Raw genomic sequence first — 13,364 nt, 5'->3', positions numbered from 1 at the left:
GCCTGGTGTGTCAATGCAGAGGGTGGGGGATTGGCAGGGGGAGGTGGGGGAGTTAGTGCTTTGGGGCTAGGGTGCTGGGTTGAAGCCCCAGCTGGGATTTGGGGGCTGCCCTCAGGCAGGGATCTGCAGGGTTTGACACCCACCTGGGGGTGTGCACAGCCCATTCCCAGTGCACATTTGGGGACAGAGGGCCTATCCCATCAGCCACTCAGAGGCTCCTGTCACCAGCAGATTCTCCCGAGCACCTGCAGAAAGATGGGCCTTGGCCAAATCCTGCCTGCAGCTCCTCAAGTGCCCCAAGCCACTGCCCCTGGGGACCAGGTGGCCTGGAGCCAGGGAGCTCAGTGCAACGGCTGAGACTAGGGCTGGGGACAGGGCTGCAGAGCGCAGGGCCTGCCTGGGGTGGCCGCCACCCAGCCCTTTATATCGGGGCAGGAGTTTGGGGGCCCCGGGGACTGATCCCTGCAGGCCTCGAGGCCCCGCCAGCTGCTGTGTCAGAGCCACATACTCCTCGGCCCAGGCTGGGCCTCGCCTTGTGTCTGGGCAGAGAGTGGCAGGCACCTCCAGGGGGACAGTGTGGGGTCAGGAGGTCCCCCACGAAGTGACCTCTGATCAGAAACACGAGGACTTGGTGGAGGGAGGCAGCCCAGGCTGAGGTACTACCCCTGTGTCCGGGCAGAGCCGGGGCACCGGGACAGAGAGCCTGAGCAGACAGGAGGGAGGGAGCGCTGAGGCTGCAGGGCTCCATGTGGCTGTGAGGGTCGGCAGCTGCTGCTGGGGCCCTGGGGTTTGTCTCAGCGTTCCTGCTTCTCCGGCTCCTGGACACCTGCTGTGGCCTCCCAGGCTCCCGGGAGAGTCTGCCTGTCCCCAGGAGCCCCCAAGGCCATTTCCACAGGGCTGCGGGACCTCAGCTGTTGGCGTATACCTGGGTAGCAGTGGGTCAGAAGCTCCCTCTCTGTGACTTGGACATCGATGCTCAGAGCTCAGCCCTCCCCGCTGGTGTGGGGCCCGTGGGACACACGTGGCCCCTCTGGGACTCTCCTTCCTCCTGCCCAGCTAGACCCAGGGAGCGAGCCCCTGCACCCTGAGTCAGGAGCCTTCCTGAGCCACTTGGGTCTGTCCCATGTGTAGGGACCCCGTTCACCTCCTCCACTGCGCCCTGGGCCTCAGTTTCTCCCCAGTACCACTGAGCCCTGGCTCTCGCCCCAGCGTGCCACCCAGCCCTGCCCCTTTCCCTCTCCTGCTAAGACCCTTGCCCATCACACCATCTTCCTGGCCTGGGGACGTCCTGCCCGCCTGCCTCCTCCTGGCTTTGAGGGGGTCGGTGTCGCTGCCCTGCTCTGGGGCCCGTCCCGTGTCAGCGCCCTACCACCGCCCTCCCTCTGCTGCCCTCTGGAAGCCTCCAGCCTTCCTGTTTGACTCTCCTATCTTTGACATGAAAACACAGACACCCTTTGGGGACATTTGTGTTAAAAATGACCCACTATGTGCCCAAGGCCCACCTGTGCCCCTACCCCAGGGAGTCTTGTCCAACCCCCACCTCCCATGTCCTCCCCTCCCACCCCTGCCCATGGCAGCTGCTGGCCCCTCCCAGCCTCCGGGGCAGCTGAGGGCCCCTGGGTCTTTGTCTGCAGTGCTGGTGGGAGCCAGTGGGAGGCAGTAGGAGGGGAGCCTGGCTGGACCTCGGGTTGCTGTGTTCAGGGATTTGGAGCCCTGTGCCCGCCCCCCCACCAGCCTTCAGGGGCAGCTGAATGGGGCCTGGCAGGAGGTAGAGCTGGGGACTGCACCTGGATTTGGCCCATGGCCCTCTAGGTGTGTCTGGGCTAATGCATGAACCGCAAGCCACCCCTTTCCAGGAGAGGCCACGGCGTTCCAGGCGCCAGGACCTGAGGCGGACACTGGACAGCTGTGTGGCCCGTCCATCCTCCCCCCAGCGGCCTGGGAGCTCTCTGTAGCCCTGCCAGCCCTGTAGCCCCAGGCCTTGCCAGGGGTCAGCATGGGGGCTGGTCCAGAGATCTCAGGCCTGACAGCCCCCGTGCCTCAGAGGAGAGCCTCTGCCCTGCGTCCCTGGAGCACCTCATGGTGGGCCATCGAGCCCCCAGTACCTGAGGGGCAAAGCCGGCCACAGCCCTAGGGATGCTCTGAGCAGTTACAGACCTGGAAGTCCCACTTCCAAATGGGATGGGGAAGTCCAGGGTCCCATCTAGGCACGGGGTACGGAGGCTTTCCCCCAAAGCCCCTGCAGCACATGTGGAGGTCTGAGGGTGAGCCTGTGCCTCCCCACCCCCTGCCCAGCAGGGGAGATGTCTGGGGTTCTGGGCTGCAGGAGGCCCCCCCAGAGCCCTCAGACAGGCCCGGGACGCGCAGAGCTGAAGCTTCTGGATCGCGGAAGCTGAGAGAAGACAGGAAGCCCAGGAGAGCAGCAGAGACAGTGGCAGGAGGGGCAGCGGCCCTGGAGACTCGCAGGGCAGGCAGCTGGGGCCACAGGGAGCACAAGTGGGGACCGGTGGAGAGAAGGAGCGGCTGGCAGGGGGGCACAGACCAGCCCGGCCCCTCTTACCCCAGTGAGGCCCCATCTCCACCAGCAGCCCCTCCCTGGGTGTTCTCAGGGGATCACTGAGTCACAGAGCATCTGTTCCTGCCCGGGGCTCAGCTCAGAAACTGCCACTGGAGCCCCAGTCAGAGGCCCTGAGACCCCAGAGAGGACCCCTGCCACCTGGGCCGCCGCTCCCCAGGCCAGGGGGTGAGGTCTCGGGGAGGCCTGTGGGTGCTCACAGGGCCCACAGCCGCTGCAGTGTGGCGTCCGACTCCAAGGTCCTCAGAGTATCCTCAGAGCCGTGGTTCTGAGGGCTGAGTCCCCTGCTCCGGTCCAGCTGCCACGGCAGGGGAAACATGGTCCCGATCACGCCCCCTCCCTGTGCGCAGACCACTTCCAGCACCTGCTGAACGACTCGGAGCGGACGCTGCAGGGCGCCTTCCCCGGCGCCTTCGGCGAGCTGTACACGCAGAACACGAGGGCCTTCCGGGACCTGTACTCAGAGCTACGCCTGTACTACCGCGGCGCCAACCTGCACCTGGAGGAGACGCTGGCCGAGTTCTGGGCCCGCCTGCTCGAGCGCCTCTTCAAGCAGCTGCACCCCCAGCTGCTGCTGCCCGATGACTACCTGGACTGCCTGGGCAAGCAGGCCGAGGCGCTGCGGCCCTTCGGGGAGGCCCCAAGAGAGCTGCGCCTGCGGGCCACCCGTGCCTTTGTGGCTGCTCGCTCCTTTGTGCAGGGCCTGGGCGTGGCCAGTGACGTGGTCCGGAAGGTGGCTCAGGTGCGCACAGCCACCCGGGGCTCTCAGAAACCCCTCCAGACCCCCATGCTCTGCCCGAGGGACTTCCTCTTCCCCCTACGTAACCCTGTGTCCCTGGGCCTCTGGGCCAGCCTCTGACCTCAGCCCCACAGCCTCAGGCCCTCCTGCATTGGCTGCTGCCCACGGCCCGCTAACGGCGCACCCACAGATGTGAGCCCTGCTCTGGGCAGGCGGCTCTGGGCTGGCCCACCCCTGCCCAGACCCATCATGGGCCAGGATGGGAAGGGCCAGGGGCTGGGGCTGGATGCTGAGCCAGGCTGTGGAGCGAAGATGCAGAGGAGACAGAAGAGAACAACACGCATGGGGGCCGGGCAGGGTGGGGCCCAGAGCCTCGCAGACCAGGGGGATGCCTTGGTCCCTTGGGGGGCACGTGTCAGACCCAGCCCGGCTGGGACATAGGGAGGGCGTCCGCCTCAGACCCGCATGCCCTGGGTGGGAACTGCCCCCACCTCCAGGCTCCTGGGCAAGTCACCCCCGACTCGCAGCCTTGGTTTCCTCAGCGGCATGCGGGTGAGGATATTCTCGCCTCCCTGTGACCCTCAGGATCATTAAAGTGAGGGCCATCGGGGCTGGCAGGCCCTGTGAGTCAGGCGAGGGCCACCGCGAGTTGGGGCAGAGCAGCGGCCTCCCCTGACTTCCCTCCAGAGCCCCCCACCCTGGGGCTTCGTTAGGGGCTGGCCGGGGCCAGGCAACCCAGGGCCTTGGGGCCTGGCTCAGGCTCCCTTGCTCCCCAGGTCCCCCTGGGCCCAGAGTGCTCGAGGGCTGTCATGAAGCTGGTCTACTGTGCTCACTGCCTGGGAGTCCCCGGCGCCAGGCCCTGCCCTGACTATTGCCGAAATGTACTCAAGGGCTGCCTCGCCAACCAGGCCGACCTGGATGCCGAGTGGAGGAACCTCCTGGGTGAGCCCCAACCCGCCACAGCGGCCTGGAACTGTCTTGGGGAGTGCACGGCTGGGGGTCCTGGGGGGGTGGGTGGTCCCTAGCTCAGGGCTTGGACCCAGGGACCTGATCAGGGATGCCCGGACCCGGGCCAGATCTGGGTGGCGCTGCAGGGTCGAGGGGCCAGGGTGCCTTTTGAATGTCCTGAGTGATGTGTGACTTGGGGCAGCTGCCTGGGAGGGAGCCCTGTGGGGTCGTCGTTTCTTGTCCTTCCCCACTTAGTGAGCACCTCAGTGTGCACAGATGCCAACACGTGTGACTGATCGAGGATCAGCACTTGTTTAAGCTAACACGTATGTGCACTGTCACATGACAGGCTAACACATGCAAACTGGCGTGCACGCTTGCTGACACACACTGGGCCGGTGCCCACCAGTATGGTGTGTGCTCCTGTGTGCACGTGATGACATGAGCTGGGCTGACCCGCATCAATGCCAACACGTGTGTGCTAATATGTACACGCTTATCCGGATCCACTAACATGTACACATGCTTACAGGAGAGGGGACAGCATGCATCTGTGCCAACACACGTGCTAGCATGTGCTGACACGGGGCCAACAGGTGTGTGCTAATGTGATGGGAGCTGACAAAATGCATAAGCTTTACTTGTACATGTGCTCACCATGCATAGAACACACACATGAACTAAGGTGTACATGGGGGGGGCATGAGGTGAGAAAGCATACATACACACCAGCTCACATGGGCTCCTGTGCACACAAGCTGGACTAAGGTGAGCCAGCGTATGTACATGTCAACACCTGCATGAGCCAGCGTGGACATACGAGACACGGCAGGCCAGCAAGCATGCAGAATGGCCTCTGTGTGCGCATTCACCTGTGCCCATGGCACAGATGCACACGTGGGTGTGGGCCAAGCTGAGTGCACGTGGCCTGCACACGTCACATGGGCCAACCTGAGTGCACGCGCGGGATCTCCCACGCTGACCTGTGCTGTCAAGACTGCATTAACATGCACACGTGGTGAGGCCTGCGTGCGCGCGTTAACGCCTGTGTGTGCGCGTTAACGCCTGTGTGTGCGCGTGTGTTAACGCCTGTGCTAGACTCCATGGTGCTCATCACCGACAAGTTCTGGGGTGCATCGGGTGTGGAGAGCGTCATCGGCAGCGTGCACACGTGGCTGGCGGAGGCCATCAACGCCCTCCAGGACAACAGGGACACGCTCACGGCCAAGGTGCGGGCAGGAGGACACGATGAGCACAACGGGGCGGGGGTCCTGGATGTGGCCCCATTGGGCTTGAGGGGCCCCACTGCCCCCCAAGGACCCTGCAGTGTCTCCCCAGGTCATCCAGGGCTGCGGGAACCCCAAGGTCAACCCCCAGGGCCCCGGGCCTGAGGAGAAGCGGCGCCGGGGCAAGCTGGCCCCGCGGGAGAGGCCACCTTCAGGCACGCTGGAGAAGCTGGTGAGTGGCCCCTGCCCGTCCACCGGACCAGGCATGAGGGAGGCAGACAGGCAGGGGCGGGCTGGCCCTGGCAGCCCAGTGGCCTGACTGCTGCCCGGCAGGTCTCTGAAGCCAAGGCCCAGCTCCGCGACGTCCAGGACTTCTGGATCAGCCTCCCAGGGACACTGTGCAGCGAGAAGATGGCCCTGAGCACTGCCAGTGATGACCGCTGCTGGAACGGGATGGCCAGAGGCCGGTAGGTGCCCGCCTGGCTGGCACAGCCCTCCCTCCCATGCCATCTCCACTGGGCTGTGCCTGGGCTGGGTGCTGTCTGCACGGGGCCACGTCCCTTGCTGGAGGGCTCAAGCCCCACTTCTCTGCGGCCTGCGTGGGCTCTGCTCGGTCCCTGGAGGCCACTGGGCATCTCAGGCTCGGAGTGTGGGAGGGTGTCCTGCTCAGGTGATGGCCCTTTGCAGGGGCTGGCACAGTGACTGGGCTCTGCCTGCTTTTCCCCCAGGTACCTCCCCGAGGTCATGGGTGACGGCCTGGCCAACCAGATCAACAACCCAGAGGTGGAGGTTGACATCACCAAGCCGGACATGACCATCCGGCAGCAGATCATGCAGCTGAAGATCATGACCAACCGGCTGCGCAGCGCCTACAACGGCAACGACGTGGACTTCCAGGACGCCAGTGAGGGCAGGGCCTGGCCGGGCGGGCAAGGGGCCAGGGGTGGTGGGGGTGCCACAGGGGTGTGACTGCCCTCCAGGTTCCCCCACCCGAGGGGCCCTCTGCTCCAGCGTCACCACAGTGAGTCTGAGGACGCTGTGCTGCCCAGGCACGGTCACCGAGCCCCACACCTCTGCGGCGCCCTGGAGGCCTAGCCGGGATGTCTGTTGGCTGTGGCTCCAGGGACCAAGGGAGGCAGCCCCAGGGAGTGAGAGTCTCCCAGCCTCAGGGGTCAGCGGGGATCGGGTGCTGCTGGTCCTGGAATTCCACACCGAAAGGATGTCGGGGTTACCTGGCATGTGGGGCCCTCACAGGGTGGTGCTGCACTGGGGTCTCCTGTGGGGACCGGCCTGCCAGAGCCTCCTCTCCTTCCCAGGTGACGACGGCAGCGGCTCGGGCAGCGGTGATGGCTGTCTGGATGACCTCTGCGGCCGGAGGGTCAGCAGGAAGAGCTCCAGCTCCCGGACACCCTTGACGCATGCCCTCCCAGGCCTGTCGGAGCAGGAAGGGCAGGAGACCTCCGCTGCCAGCCGCCCCCAGCCCCCCACCTTCCTCCTGCCCCTCCTCCTCTTCCTGGCCCTTACAGTAGCCAGGCCCCGGTGGCGGTAACTGCCCCAAGGCCCCAGGGACAGAGGCCAAGGACTGACTTTGCCAAAAATACAACACAGACGATATTTAATTCACCTCAGGCTGGAGAGGCCTGGGGTGGGACAGGGAGGGCTGCTGGCTCTGAGCAGGGGCAGGCGCAGAGGTCCCGGCCCCAGGCCTGGCCTCGCCTGCCTCTCTGCCTTTTAATTTTGTATGAGGTCCTCAGGTCAGCTGGGAGCCAGTGTCCCCACAAGCCATGTATTTCAGGGACCTCAGGGGCACCTCCGGCTGCCTAGTCCTCCCCCCAGCTCCCTGCACCGCTGCAGAAGCAGCCCCTCAAGGCCTACAGAGGAGGCCTCAAAGCAACCCGCTGGAGCCCACAGCGAGCCTGTGCCTTCCTCCCCGCCTCCTCCCGCTGGGACTCCCAGCAGAGCCCACCAGCCAGCCCTGGCCCACCCCTCAGCCTCCAGAGAAGCCCCGCAAGGGCTGTCTGGGTGTCCACCATCCAGGGTCTAGCGGAGCCTCTGAGATGATGCATGATGCCCTCCCCTCAGCGCAGGCTGCAGAGCCCGGCCCCACCTCCCCGCGCCCTTGCGGGGCCCCAGCGTCTGCAGGTGGGTCCTGAGAAAGCATCAGTGCTGAGGGGTCTGAGGACTCTGTCCTCCCACAGACCTGCGGGAGGGGCCTCCATGCGCAGACGAGGGCCACTGACCCGCCTGCGCTTCTGCTGGAGGAGGGGGAGCTGGGCCCAAGACCCAGGGAGGCAGCGTGGGCTCTGCCGATGTGGGCTGCCGCCTCGCACACGGGGCTCACGAGGCAGGCCTTGCTGGGGTCCAGGGCTGTGTGAGGACCCCCAAGGGCTGAGGAGCAGCCGGGACCCGCCTGCTGCCATCCCCACCCAGATCAGGAACCAGGGCCTCCCTGTTCAGGGTGACACAGGCCAGGGCTCAGAGTGACCCTCAGCTGTCACCTGCTCACAGGGATGCTGGTGGCTGGTGAGACCCCGCACTGCAGACGGGAATGCCTAGGTCCCTTCCCGACCCAGCCAGCTGCAGGGGACGGGGACCTGGATAGTTAAGGGCTTTTCTAAACGTGCATCCATTTACTGACACTTCCTGTCCTTGTTCACGGAGAGCTGTTCGCTCCTCCCAGACAGCTCTGGAGGGACACAGGGCCCACCTTGGACCCTGGTGACCTGTCACTCACTGAGGCCATCAGGGCCCTGCCCCAGGCCTGGATGGGCCCTCCTTCCCTCCTGTGCCCCAGCTGCCAGGCGGCCCTGGGGAGGGGTGGTGTGGTGTTGGGAAGGGGTCCTGCAGGGGGAGGAGGACTTGGAGGGTCTGGGGGCAGCTGTCCTGAACCGACTGACCCTGAGGAGGCCGCTTAGTGCTGCTTAGCTTTTCATCACCGTCCCGCACAGTGGACGGAGGTCCCCGGTTGCTGGTCGGGTCCCCATGGCTTCTGTTCTCTGGAACCTGACTTTAGACGTTTTGGGTTCAGGAGCCCCCAACACAGGCATATCCACCCCATAATAACCCTGCCAGTGCCAGGGTGGGCTGGGGACTCTGGCACAGTGATGCCGGGCGCCAGGACAGCAGCACTCCCGCTGCACACAGACGGCCCGGGGGCGGCGCTCAGACCCCACCCGACGCTCATCTCTGGAAGGGGCAGCCCTGAGTGGTCACTGGTCAGGGCAGTGGCCAAGCCTGCTGTGTCCTTCCTCCACAAGGTCCCCCTACCGCTCAGTGTCAGCGGGTGACGTGTGTTCTTTTGAGTCCTTGTATGAATAAAAGGCTGGAGACCTACAGCAGGGCAAGGCCTCATGGAGAGAGAAAGAGGGAAAGAGGGAGAGAGTGAGAGAGAGAGAGAGTGTGTGTATGTGTGTGTGTGTCCGTCTGGGGCTTGGGCGTGGACCACACTTCCGTGTTTGGAGTGAACGTGCCGCCCCTGCCAGCTGTGCCCTTCAGCCTCTCTGTGGCTCCACCTCGCCCTGGGCAGACTCAGGTCTGTCCGCCCCCTCCTTGGTGCAGGGGAGGAGGAGAAGGCCAGGGCACGGAGACCCAGACGGCCTCCAGCAGGCCCCACCTCCCATCATCTACCTCTTCCCACCTCCTGTCCCTGCTCTGGGCACACACAGCACGGAGATCCTCTACCCCTGGAAGGTTCTGGTTCCTGCCAGGTGGTCTCAGAGATACCCAAGGGGCCAGAGAGAAGGAACCAGCATTGTCCCAAGGATGCCCTGGTGGTCGTTTGTCCCCAGTCTCCTTTCTCCCGAGGCGGAGGGTCCTGCGTAACCCTAGGGGCTCCCTACAGCCCCGCTCCTGTTCCTGTGGGGTCATGGCCAGCGGCTGGGAAGTGGCACAGCGGCACTGGCAGAAGCGCCCACTGTCCTGGGTGTGTCCCTCAGCTGCTTTATTGAGAACTGCAGCCACTACAGGGTGGTCTGGTGAACATTTTTAACATTACGCTTCCATCATCTGGGACTCAGGAATACTTAGGGCCCCCTAGCAACTGGGACCTCCAGGCCCCTTGTGAGCGTCAGAGCACAGAGGGGTGGGTGGGCACCCCGGGAGGGAGACGCAGCTCCACCCACCCCTGCTGAAGTCCACTGCTCAGCAGGTCACAGCTCTGGGCAGGACCAGGCCTCCCACAAAGCATCTGCAGCCGCCAGGTCCCTGGTAGCCACGGTCCTCACTTGCAGGCCCCTCCACAAGTCCCGGAGGCCCGGCTCCTCCCCTGGGAAATGAGGGTGGGGTGAAGTCCTCTCCCTGGCTGGCCAGGGGATGCAGCCTGGGGGCTCAGCGGGGCCCCTAGGGGACAGGCGAGCAGCCAGACGCTCATCGGTAGTTGTGGACGACGCGTTTGGTCCGGCTGGCAGGATCTCAGGCTTCCAGGCACCACCTTGCCCAGCTGCTTCAAGACTTCCACAAGCCCTTTTTGAACCCGGGCAAATGCATCTTTCCTGTCAGGGAAAGGAGGACACAGGTGCGATGTGCACCCTGTGCAGAACCGACACCAGGCCAGGAGTGGGTGGGCAGGGGCACCCGGCCCGTCTCAGCCCTTCCTGCCCGGCCACACCTCAGACCACCAGGGAGCTCCCAAGTTCTGCCCACCCCGGTGCTGCCTGAAAAGGCTGCTCAGGGAGAGACCCCTTCCAGCCAGGACTGGCTCTCAGTCCCCCTCCGTTCCTCACAGGAATTCCAGAAGCCACAGACAAACTGACCCACCCACACTGATAGGCAGAGAACAGCCCCTCAGTCAGCCTCCCTTGAGCAGCCCAGCCCAGCCGCGGTGGGTGGCCCCAGCGTCCCACACTATCTGCAGGCAGCCCCAGCAGGCCAGCATGGGTGTCTGCTCCACACGAACATACACCCATCACACGTGCACACACACATGCACACACACACGTATGAACACATACGTCCTCTGCATGCACAAAGCACACATATCCATACACGTGCACACTCCTGCACATGCACGCACTCACATGCACACATGCCCATACACACACATGCACATGTGCACACTCCACGTACACACATGCACACATACATAGGTATGAACATGTACAATGCCCTGTGCATACACAAGCACACATATCCACGTGCACACACATCCTGCACATGCATGCACTCACATGTACACATGCCCATACACATGCATGCACATGTGCACACGCTTATGCATATGCACACATGTAGACACATGCACGTGCCCATACACACATGCACACATTACATACATGCATAGTACACACGCATGCACTCACACAGAGAGACACATCCGTGGGTGCACACACTGCTCCTGTCCAGGTGACCCTAAGTATTCTTTATCTGGGGACAAGGCCCTCTGTCAAGAAACACCGTTTATAATTGCAGTGCTCCCTCGAGCTTGGGACAGAGGACTAACTCCCACCTCTCAGTCCACCTTCCTCCTGCCCTAAGCCACTACTGAAATCATGGAAGGACCATAACTGGGCGTCCATCTCTCCAACGGACACTGAAGGCTGGTGGCACAGCATGTGTCACAGCCATCAAAGAAGGGGGTAGAGTCTAGGGAAAGTGGGGTTCTGAGAGACCCCAACAAGGCCACCACAGCTTTCCTGAGGGTGGGTGAGGGGCAGTGAAGCACAAAGGCTTCACAGACACCAGGGCTGTGGATGAGCCGGAGGCAGTCACTGCCCAGCAAGCTGTCCCCGTGTGCACAGGAGCCCCTCCCAGATGAGGCCACCCCACAAAGCAAAACCAGTGAGTCTAAACATTTCCCTCCTTCTTTCATATGGCCTGGAAATATGAACAGGAACCTTCATGGTTTCTAGCACAAACCCATGTTTATACTCAACCTGGGAAAGCACAAAAAAGAGCCAGTAAAAAACTTATAGGAGACGTCAAAATATGCAGCATCGGCCTGGGAAGTCAGACCAAGTGTCCTGATGTGAGAATTACAAGAAACAGGAGCGAACACTGGGAAATGTTGACTTTGAAAAGATGACAGCAACATAGTAGACTCAGCTAAAATAACCCCCTTTCCTCACAGACACGTTGAAATTCTGGAAAACATCAGTTTCACAAAGTTAATACCTATCTGAGGTCACAGGAGAGCTAAAAACCTCATGTGCTGAAAAGAAAAAGAAAGTGAGAGGCTTCCATGAATGGGAAGCGGAGAGAGTGGTGTATCAGGCACAGAAATACCCTCTCAGGATAGAAGCTTGGGAGTGAGGGGTGCCCACAGACCTGGGTGAGGGCTGGGAGCTGGAACTGGAACCCCAGGTGACCTGGACACCTCAAAGAAAGGACAAAGTTCTCCTTATTGCCAGAGATGGGCCAGGGAAGCTTTTGCTGCCTAGGGATCTGGGCAGGGAAAAAAACAAAAAAACAAAAATCCTCCTTGAAGAATCAGTGGCTGGTGACAAAAGATAATGAGTAAATACAAAAGTACCTAGAGGGTTTGTCCACAGTGAGGAAGTGAGATTCCCTCAGAGAAATCACAAAGCCTCAGTGACAGGAGCTCAAATTCTTTTTTTTTTTTTTTTTTTTTTGAGACAGAGTCTCTGTCACCAGGCTGGAGTGCAGTGGTGTTCGGCTCACTGCAACCTCCGCCTCCCGGGTTCAAGCGATTCTCCTGCCTCAGCTCCCAAGTAGCTGAGATTACAAGATTCTTTAAAATTTCAAAATGAAAAAAAAAATAAAATCTGCCACCAGAGCCAGCACCCTGAGAACTTTAGATGTTAGAGCAAACTGAAATGATCTATAAAATAAGTGTTTTGTGTTATCAAAGAGAAAAGGGGGAGACATAGAAACCATAAGGATAGAACAATTCCATTTTTAAAAAGAAAAAATAAGGAGATTGGGAAAAGTACCAAGTGGAAGTAATGTCAGCAAGATGGCAGAACAGGGGACCCCCTGCTTTTAGCCACCCATTGCAACAAGAATTTGGCAGTCATCCACACACAAAAGTGCCTTCGTGGGAGCCTCAGGACTCTGGTAGGAGACTGTGAGATCCTGATGGAGCCCACCTGAGAAGGGCTGTTTTAAGAGGGCAGGTTTGCACCCAGGTTGCAGGCTCGCCAAATGGGGTCCTTTGCAGATCCAGAAATGGCCTCGTCCCCCTGTGGACTCAACGACAGCCTTGTTTGGCTCTCCTGACACAGGAACCAACTGCCCAGGGACCTCCTGGAAGACACACCAGTCCATCCCCCTGAAGGCAGGCCCACCAACCTTGGTTCCACTGCACATCCCGAAACAGCCCTGTAAGTCAGCTCCAACCCCGCAGCTGCAGTCTGAGAGCCCTGCCTTCCCAAAGACGTGTTGGGAGACACTCTTGCCTGACTTAGGCCACAGAATCCCACAAAAGGTGTTGAAATGGTTCTGAGTTTACTCCATCCTTCCCCAGTCACAGTCCTGGAGCAGTCCTGCCCACCCAGGGACACTGACAGACAAGCCCGTCTCTACGCTGGGAGGCAGGCCTACCAATCTACGGCCGCACGCTGGGAGGCAGGCCTACCAATCTACAACTGCACAGGCCGAAAGAGCCCCGTGACCCAGCTCCAGCCCCACTCCGCCATGGTCTGAAGGCAGTCCTGCCCACCCCAAGCACCTGACAGGAGGCATGCCCATCTGTGCCCCCAGAGGCAGGCCTACAGACCTCAGCCTCAACTGTGAACCTTAAAGTGGCCTTGTGACTTGATTTCATCTCCTTTTAACCACAGTCAGTCCGTCCTGTCAGGGACTCACCCAGTGACTGAGTGCACCCTTGTCCCAGAGCTAGCCCTATTCCTCAAGGTCTTAGAGGCACTCCAGTCTGCCCAGGGACCAGACATGATCAATGCCTGCTCCTTCCTTGAATAGG

General features: G+C 61.7%; 2 protein-coding genes across 2 annotated transcripts in view; one reads left to right on the top strand and one right to left on the bottom strand.

The window, feature by feature from the left end:
* Window positions 1–8,821, top strand: part of GPC1 (glypican 1) — a 32,227-nt gene extending 23,406 nt beyond the window's left edge. The window contains exons 3-9 of the mRNA XM_032762062.2: window positions 2,926–3,317; window positions 4,091–4,256; window positions 5,361–5,491; window positions 5,601–5,720; window positions 5,822–5,955; window positions 6,217–6,392; window positions 6,805–8,821. Of these exons, the coding sequence (XP_032617953.1) occupies window positions 2,926–3,317; window positions 4,091–4,256; window positions 5,361–5,491; window positions 5,601–5,720; window positions 5,822–5,955; window positions 6,217–6,392; window positions 6,805–7,037 (1,352 nt within the window). The 3' untranslated portion in view covers window positions 7,038–8,821. The remainder of the gene's footprint in view (window positions 1–2,925; window positions 3,318–4,090; window positions 4,257–5,360; window positions 5,492–5,600; window positions 5,721–5,821; window positions 5,956–6,216; window positions 6,393–6,804) is intronic.
* Window positions 8,822–9,391: 570 nt separating this feature from the next.
* The window catches only part of ANKMY1 (ankyrin repeat and MYND domain containing 1), a 109,062-nt gene continuing 105,089 nt past the window's right edge, over window positions 9,392–13,364 (bottom strand). The window contains exon 18 of the mRNA XM_032761956.2: window positions 9,392–9,978. Within this exon, the coding sequence (XP_032617847.1) occupies window positions 9,932–9,978 (47 nt within the window). The 3' untranslated portion in view covers window positions 9,392–9,931. The remainder of the gene's footprint in view (window positions 9,979–13,364) is intronic.

The sequence above is a fragment of the Hylobates moloch genome, unplaced genomic scaffold (assembly GCF_009828535.3).
Source record: "Hylobates moloch isolate HMO894 unplaced genomic scaffold, HMol_V3 SCAFFOLD_1, whole genome shotgun sequence".
Classification (NCBI taxonomy): Eukaryota; Metazoa; Chordata; class Mammalia; order Primates; family Hylobatidae; genus Hylobates; species Hylobates moloch.
This window is presented reverse-complemented; position numbering and strand designations above follow the sequence as displayed.